Source organism: Parasteatoda tepidariorum, chromosome X1 (assembly GCF_043381705.1).
Source record: "Parasteatoda tepidariorum isolate YZ-2023 chromosome X1, CAS_Ptep_4.0, whole genome shotgun sequence".
Taxonomy (NCBI): Eukaryota; Metazoa; Arthropoda; class Arachnida; order Araneae; family Theridiidae; genus Parasteatoda; species Parasteatoda tepidariorum.
Window position 1 is genome coordinate 27260372 of NC_092214.1, and position 9636 is coordinate 27270007.

At 30.7% G+C, this 9636-nt stretch overlaps 1 protein-coding gene across 1 annotated transcript in view; it reads left to right on the top strand.

Moving 5' to 3' along the window:
- Window positions 1–5792: 5792 nt before the first annotated feature.
- The window catches only part of LOC107440620 (tubulin epsilon chain), a gene marked incomplete at its 5' end in the record, with an annotated part of 29694 nt that continues 25850 nt past the window's right edge, over window positions 5793–9636 (top strand). Inside the window, 2 exon segments of the mRNA XM_043043935.2 lie at window positions 5793–5861; window positions 6112–6188. Of these exon segments, the coding sequence (XP_042899869.1) occupies window positions 5837–5861; window positions 6112–6188 (102 nt within the window).

A 9636-nucleotide genomic window follows, 5' to 3' on the forward strand; every position in this document is an offset into this window, starting at 1 on the left:
ATTGTAACATATAAAAGTGCTTTTAAAAAAGAAACAATTTTACAATTACAAATAATAAGGAGCAAACTTACAAGGATGCAAACACTAATGTGATTTCTGTATTGTTTTAATTTTAACTAAGTCTTTTATATTAAAAATTTGTTTAAAAATAAATTTTTTTTTCTCAATTTAAATTGAATTTGTGTGCCACGCCAAAATGCCACCTCTGGTTCAAAGTAACTTTATTTTTTGTATGTCAAATATAGCACACACGAATCTGAATTATTTAGTGTTAAAAGTCATGCTTCTTTATTTAGATATTACCCTAAATTTTACATTGCATTATGGGAAAGTACCAATTTTATTTTAAATTACGCTTGAAATCTTGAAATTTAAAGAATTTTTTTGAGTTCATATATATTTTTTTGAGATTACATATATTTTTTAATTTTTTTAAATAAAAATTTCAGAGAAGGACAATATGGGCCCTTGGCTTTATCACTGAGTAGAAATAAATATAGTCAGTGTTTAAAAAACAAAATAGTGTAGAGCTTTATTCTGTAATAATTCCAGGTAATGTTTGCATATAGATCTTTATATTGAGTTATTTAGAGACTTTAAAAACAAACACACTTCAAAGAACCTTTATTTCTGTTTTAACTTTTATGTATTTTTCCTAAAAATGAATTTTTCATATTAATCAACGATGATTGAATCAGCCTAAGTAAAAACATTAGAAAAGAAATAAGTTCCGGTTGCTCCGGAAGTTTATGCGGACCATAACGTCTGCAAGCAAAAATAAGCTCTGCCTACAGATAAGGTGAATAATATTGTATCACTGTATAGTTTAATTAAAAGCCTTTAAAATCTGAATTTTCCATATCAGAAGAAAATAAGTTCGTTTATTTCGGTATTACCCCTTTCAATCAAACTTTCTATGTTTTTTTTTATTTCATTTTTGGTGGGGATGATTTAAGATCTTTTAATGGCAGCCAATGTAAATGCAGCTGTATAACTTTTCCTCTTAATGGATTGCTAGGTTTTTTATATTTAGAATATCTAGCATTCAAATCATAGTAATATTTAAGCAGAAAAAGGTATATATGTAACGAAAGATTAAATGAAAAAAAAATAGGCTAAGCAAGACAATGAACAAACTCTATAACAAAAAATACGAGCAATGAGGAAAAGTAAAAAAGAATAAGCATTTTCCCAATAATTTAAAACAAGTTTATATATTTCCATTTCCTCCCCCTACTTTCTCTCCTTAAATAAGGTTTCAGAAAACTGCTCTTTTTTTAAGTCCCTAAGACAGTCTTTCTTTTATCTAGCATGTATAAATTCTTACCCATCCTCATAATTCTTAATTTCCCTACTTCACTGACCTTCAGTTGAAAGTTAGAAATTCTTCTTGTGCATTTTAATTGTTACCAATATTTAAGATCATGCCAGTCTCATCGGCACCCTTTATTCATCAAACATGCTTTTAACAATCAGCTGAGGAAAGATTAACTTTTTCTTACTGACAAAAACCATAGCAAGTAGAAGAAACAAATTTTGTGGCAAGAGCAGGTAAAGCATGCTTTTGATGTCATCATTGGCATCACCCTTCTCTTACATTCTTGATTTTCTCCATTCATTCCCTTCTAATTTATTTTCTTTCCCATGCCTACTCCCTATATTCAGTAACTATTCATACCTGGCTCTCAAATGGAAAAAGGGAGGAAGCATTGTTCTCTTGCCAAAAGCAGCCCAGAGACAGTGGTTCCATTAAAGGGTGTGGGAAGCTTTGGGGGATAATTCACATTCATTCCCCATTTTTTTAAGTAATATTTAAGCATGAAAAAAAAATTCTAGTATTAGGTGGAACGGGAATTAAATCTCAGAGTGCTGTTTTAAAAAAGTAAAATTATTTTCAAGAGAAGAAAGAGAAAAAATGTTTTGCCCCATACCATGCCCTGTGAGATATACCATTCCCCTAAAATTTAAAGATTAAAATCAATAACGCTGCAGTGTATGCCTGTAAAATTACTATATATTTGTGAGTGTGTAATTATTGGTAATAATATCTATTTTAGCACCAATGCATTAATATGTATGCCTGTAAAATTACTATATATATATATATACACTGGTGTGCAAAACTTAAGCAACAAGTGCGTTTTTTGTCATAACTCTACAAGAAATCGTCCGATTGACCTGAAATTTGAATATGATGTTCATTATTTTGTACTTAAACGATGGTAAAAGAATAATGGTGCAGAAATGAATACAAAGCTTAAAGTAGGGTATGGAACAAAAAAAAGGCTTTATTTGACCTTTGGGGCGTTACACATGATTGCCTGAAGAAGCGTAAGTACAACTAGCAGATGTTCTCTTGTATGGGATGTGCCCTCCCCTTACTGTAATTGTTGCTTGGCATCGTCTCTCTATGCTAAGCACCAGATTATCCAGGAGTTCTTGGGGTAAACGTCTCCATTCCTCCTTTAACGCATCTTTCAGCTGATGGGTGTTACCAGGAGGATACTGTCGTGTCACAAGACGTCTCCCTAATGCATCCCACCCATGCTCAATGGAATTTAGATCTGGAGAGTAAGCTGGCCAATCCATTCGTGTGATATCTTCACTTTCCAGTAGCTCTTGAACATTAGCAGTACGGTGTGACCGGGCATTGTCATCCATAAAAATGAAGTCTGGTCCAATGGCCCCTCGGAACAGACGCACATGGGGTAGGATTACCTCATTGCAGTAGCGGTCTCCAGTTACAGAACCTCGGTCGAAGATCTGAAGCTCAGTCCGCCCGTTCAACATAATGCCACCCCAGACGACAACTCCAGGACCACCGTAACGATCTCTTTCCGCGATGTTATTGGGATGAAATCGAGCTCCAACCTCTCTCCAGATCAACTGACGTTGAGAATCGCTTGTAGCACTAAAACGACTCTCATCTGTGAAGAGGACGCGACTCCATTGATGAGGTGTCCAGGTTTCGTGTTCTCTGCACCACTCTAAACGGTGCCGCCGATGGCTAAATTTTAAAGGTATGCAGCGTTCTGGACGTCTAGCAAATAAGCCACCTTTGTGGAGGTGTCTGGCCACTGTAAATCTTGATACTTGTCGTCCTGTGGCTGTGCACAGTTGCTGAGATATGGCGCTCGCTGACTGAAAACGGTTTCTTTTCGCCTGGAGGACAATGTAACGGTCATCTCTTGGTGTTGTTTTCCTTGGACGGCCACCACCAACCTTCCGAACAGCTGTACCAGTAGTTTTAAAGGCATTCCAAGCACGAGAAACAACACTTTTGTTGATCCCGAACTCTTCGGCGACACTGGTCACACTACGCCCCTCCTCAAGCTTCCCAATCATTCTTCCTCGAGTAAAGTCGTCTAAATGATTTCTTGAAGACATGTTTCACGAAACAAATCACTTGCAGCGAATGTCTTTAACTACGGTGCTCTTCATCCTTTTATCATAGCTTTGAACTGCGCGCGCCGACCCACATGGTTAAAGTACACTTACATCACCTACGACGTTTTTTTTTTTCTAAAATTTGCATACAAATAATCTTTTTACTGAATTATGTGCATATTATACTGCGATTTCATGGCTATCTTATACTTTGTGGGGGAGCTGTGGCCGAAAAACCACTTGTTGCTTAAGTTTTGCACACCAGTGTATATATATATATATGTATGAGTGTGTAATTATTAGTAATATCTATTTTAGCAGCAATGCATTAATCTACAGATTCCTTCTAAACTAAAAGAAAAAGTAAACTACAAAAATTAATGTGAATAAAAATTTTGCAACTTTTTTGTGTTATAAGAAGTTAACAAAGATTAACATTTTTATTAACAACTCAATTTTTCCTTGTTGACTTCCTTTAATTTTAACTTTAGAATCTTATCACAAAGATTATACTACTAAGGTTAAATACTTATTTTTTAATAGAGTTTCATAACTTCCAATTTTATCTACCATTTTGAGAAATGTTGGTCATATTGATTAACATTAAAGTAGAGACCAATCTAAGTAGATTCATATCTTGTATTCATGTATATATTAGAAATTTAACATTGATTTCTATTCACATGTTTGTATATTCAAATGTTGCTATCCATATTCACACGATTTTAATTTCAAGCACCTATTTTAATGTTTACATGATTACATTATGATTTGTATTCAAATGATTTAAAAATTATATATCATAATTCAAATTCATGCACTTTAAAAACCACTCATCTCAATTGGTATTCATGTTATTTATAGTAACTCGTTTTGTTTCAAGAGTTCTCAAAATTAATTGTTTGGATAAAAGCAAAGGAAGAATAAGTTTTGTATTTTACTCATGATGCAAAACATACTTGTAACATTCGAATTCTATGTTCATGCAGATAATTAAAAAATATTATTTTTCTAATTTTGTTGATAAATTTCCTAAAAGATATTTTATTTACTTTTTATTATTCAAGAATGACTCGAATCTGTGAGAAAAATATAGGAATATTATGAATGATTTTACAGGATATATAAAGAATATTATGTTATGATTTTGCAGGTTCTTTTAAATTGTGCGTACTGATAGTTTTTTTGTTTGTTTTTTTTAATCTTACTCTGCTGTTATGTGGTCAACATTACACTGTGTAGCACATATGACCTAATAAATGGGTAAAAATTCACTGAAAATTTTAAGCTATTTTTATATTTGACCTATAATCTGTATGTTAAAATCAATATTTAAAAACAAAATCACTTGATTTAAATCAATGAACCCTGCAATATATATATATATATCATTGCCTTACCAGGGTTTAGATTATCTTCCTACGGGGTTCAGAAATTTTTATATGCCCACCCGGGTGTGTTAATTTTCGATTTACATGCTTATATTAAAATTTTACTTGTCCAAACATCTTTACTAATTGCATATTAATGAAAACATATGAATGTATCCCTAGTAATCTAACCACACACAAAAAAGATATATTTTACATTTTTATTTTAAGAATAAATGATAAATATTGAGTATTATTGGGTATTGTTAAGAAAAATATTAATAATTGAGGGAATGAATTGAGAGCATTATTTTTAACAAAGAAACACCTAACTTTTCGAAATATATAGCTTAGACAGAGCAACAACAAAAAGTACCTAATATTATCAAACTACCTATTATTACAAGTACATGTCCTTCAATGTGTTATTTTAAAATAATATTACAAACATTTATATAATTATTTTCTATTGCATAGCAATTAAGGTAAGCTTTTTTTAATACATAAAAATAAGCATTACTAAGTGAATAAAAAAGTTAACTTACTTTATATAATAAATTCTTATCTATATAATTGAATTGAATGATATTCATGTCTTAATAAGTATAATGAATTTTTATTTACCCCATTCTTGCGAATTTTCAGCTAAATTTGAAGAGTGCTTAATCTGTATTTTATAATATTTCTGATTATATATATATTTATATACTCTGTCAGACATGTAATACTAAAATATATGACTGGAATTTTTATGTACCCAGGTCATGTTGGGCAATGTAATTCCCGAGCCCTTATATACAATGTGTGTGTATATAAAAACAAAATGAACTAAGATATTTTGGGGGAAATGCTACAAAAAATATAAAATAAAATAAATATAGCAAAAAAAATAATAGTGTTAAAGCAGCTATATAAATTGTTCTTTAAAATTATTGAAAATATATATAATCTTTATGACAATAATTTGAGTCCTAATTTTTATATACGAATTAGCATTTTTTTCTAATATTTTTAAACTAAAATTTTGCATTTCAGATCTTTTAAAGCTTATTGTTTCATGAAGTAATGTGGAACAGAAAATGCCAGAATCAATTTTTGTACAAGGTAAGAGGATTAGAATGTACCTATAAAATATTCAAAATAAAAAGATGTGTCCAGTGAAAGAATAAAACTTTCAATTTTATTTAAGTCAATGTCTTAAATAGTATTTTATGATTTTTATTATTGCAGTTTTTATCCTAAATCTGAATCTTAAAATAAGCCAAAAAAAAAAAAAAAACNAAAAAAAACTCCCATAAAAAACATTCAAATAAGTTTAATAAGTAATAATTTTAATTATTTTCATCCTTTATAGTTGGCCAATGTGGAAATCAGATTGGTTACCATTTCTGGGAGTTAGCTGTTCAGGAATATCTTTTGCATCAAAAATTAGTACGTAAACATTTTTCTACTGATATTATTATGGTTTTTTTTTTTACATTTTTAATGATTTTGGAACATGTAACATTTTTCTGATAATTATGTGTAGTTCATCTTAATGTAACAATAAAGGAAATGAAGGAAATAAAAATATGACCACCAAAGCCGACGTCTTCAGGGGATACCGGCCCCGGTAGCCATAAAACAAAACCTTATCTATTGAGGGGGAGGCAAATGCCTAAACTAACACCCTCAGTACCCCGAAGGTTTTGTATAGAAGTCCAGGAAAAAACATGAAATACAAAGAACCAATTTCGAAAAGAAACTCAAACAAATTCATCAGAAAATAAAAACTCAAAACTCACTTTTACCAGGTCAAACATCGATTTCACAAGCACACTGATTGAAAAGGAAACACTAAAACTAAAGAAAACAACGCACTCTATTACATTACGCAGATTGAGAAAAAAGAATTCAAGAAAGAGATACGTAACAAATTAATAAAACTGTAATTTGTTACATATCTCTTGAATTCTTTTTTCTCAATCTGCGCAATGTAATAGAGGGCGTTGTTTTCTTTAGTTTTAGTGTTTCCTTTTCATTCAGTGTGCTTATGAAATCGATGTTTGACCTGGTTAAAGTGATTTTTTATTTTCTGATGAATTTGTTTGAGTTTCTTTTCTAAATTGGTTCTTTGTATTTCATGTTTNAGAAGTCCAGGAAAAAACATGAAATACAAAGAACCAATTTAGAAAAGAAACTCAAACAAATTCATCAGAAAATAAAAACTCAAAACTCACTTTTACCAGGTCAAACATCGATTACACAAGCACACTGAATGAAAAGAAAACACTAAAACTAAAGAAAACAACGCACTCTATTACATTACGCTGATTGAGAAAAAAGAATTCAAGAAAGAGATACGTAACAAATTAATAAAACTGTACTTTGTTACGTATCTCTTTCTTGAATTCTTTTTTCTCAGTCTGCGCAATGTAATAGAGGGCATTGTTTTCTTTAGTTTTAGTGTTTCCTTTTCATTCAGTGTGCTTCTGAAATCGATGTTTGACCTGGTTAAAGTGAGTTTTTATTTTTTATTTTCTGATGAATTTGTTTGAGTTTCTTTTCTAAATTGGTTCTTTGTATTTCATGTTTTTTCCTGGACTTCTATACAAAACCTTCCGGGTACTGAGGGTGTTACTTTAGGCATTTGCCTCCCCCTCAATGGAAAAGGTTTTGTTTTATGGCTACCGGGGCCGGTACCCCCTGAAGACGTCGGCTTCGATGGTCGTATTTTTATTTCCTTTGTTTCCTTTATTGCTACAATTTATCCTTTTCGTGAAATTTCTGCTGCTTTTAAGCGCATTTTTTTTTTCATAGAAGTTTTAGTAATTTAGATTTTAAAAAAAATTTGTTTTCTTTTAGTAGTTCATCTTAATTTATCTTTAAACTGTTAACTTAAGAAAACTTTGAATTTTTGTCTACAGTTTTTTATTTTCTTAACTATTTTGGTTAAAATATCAGAATTCTGTAGATTCTGCTTTATTTCACTGCGTCCACTTTGTGGTCAAATAAAAATTTCAGTATTAATTTAACTGGTGTTAAAATAAATTCATTGAGCAGAGCTGTTGAATGTTTGTGAAAAAAACTATACAAGTTTGCTTTTCTAGCAGAAGTTGTGAAGCCCTCTATTAGCAAATATTTGTAGAAAAAAAGTCTTTAGTTTTCCAAAAAATCTTTTAATAACTATCTCATATATATATCAAATGTCAAAATATATAAAATATTTTAAAAATGAATATACGTTTCTTGTTGTTAACATAAAATTTACAAGGACCTTGGTAATAATCTAATCTTAATTTTCTTGGAAATCAACCTTTTCATCTTGTTTCCAAATAGCCCTTGTTTCTCAAAAAATTTACCAAATTTTGGACAAGAAATTTTAATTAGAATTAGATTTTAAGACTAAATAGGAGTATTTTCTACATAAAATGTTGAAATTTATGTAAACAAATTTACATTACATAAAAAGTATATCCGACACACAGGTTCATAGGTATATATCTAGGACTCGTGTTTAGCACTTAATTAAACAGACAGTTTTTTATTTGAAAATTAATTCCTCTTATTCTGCCATATTTGTACAAATAATAATATTTTTAATAGTTCATTTTTTAAAGTGTATAAAAAAATTTATTTTTAGTGGGAAAAAAAGCAGCTGAAAAGACCAATGAATGGCACATCAAAACATAATTTTAAAAAATCATTATTCTACAATTTTTTTTATCTTTGTTGAAAAATAAATTGAAGTAAGAAATTTTTTTAATTGTTTGCCTAAATTCCAAAGTTAATGTTTTATAAAAAAAAAATTCTGCCTGTTTTTATAAAGCTTAGAAGACACACTAAATAGAAAAGAATGAATGAAAGACTGAAAAGAGACCAGAATTTGAGTAGTCATTCTCCAAGTCCACCCTCCCCCTGTTTTTTGTCTTACATTCACTCTTTGAGAGAAATCTCATTCAACCCCCCTTCTCATTCCTTGTTGCATGAATGGCCAAGGCCGAAACAAAAATTTATAGAGAAAAGATCCTTCCTGGAAAATACAGAACTAAATCTATTCAGTGTCAAACAAATTGTTTTTCTGCTACACATTTTTTGTTCCATCTCTAGTAAAACTTTACATTGAAAACTGTAACCATAAATAAAGTTAATCAAAGAATATATAATTTTTAAAAAAAGGCAACCTATTAATATATTTTATTAAACAAACAATACTTAAAAAAGGAGGAAATTAAGAATTCAGAGAACATTGAACCAGAATCACATTCAGTGCCACCTAGGTCTCGGGTGATCCCCTGCTTTGCCTGCCCCATTTGCTGCCCCTGTGCTAAGATAGTTTCATTATCTGATCCATTCATATTTAATTTTGTAAATGAGATTTAATTATTCATAATGAGGCTTAGAGAAAATATCAGAATTTTTTTTAATGTGTCTTTTATTACACTTTTTGTATTCATTTCTATATTACCGTATTTTTCTGTGAAAGCGCCGCTTTGTCGCAAGCGCCGCACCTCAATAAAAATGAAATTTTTTAAAAAAACATTATAGTAAGCGCCGCAATGGTGCTAAGCCGCGCATATCACAGGGTTCCCGCGGCCTTGGAAAAGCCTTGAAAAGTACTTGAATTTCATTTTGATTTTCAAGGGCCCCTAGAAGTACTTGAAAATGATATTAAATCCTTGAAAAATTCGAAATGACCTTGAAAAGCTTCGAAAACTCAGGAAAACAGCCCTATTTCCAGTATTTCTATGTTTAACTTTTTGACGCGCGTAAGTGTGAGAGAATGACTTCCCCGTCTTTCAGATGATGACACGTACTGTTTGATTTTAGGATTTTATGTATGTTTGGCTGATTTTAGGAATTTTAAATATTGGGAACTGCGCCAGATTCTGACAAAATC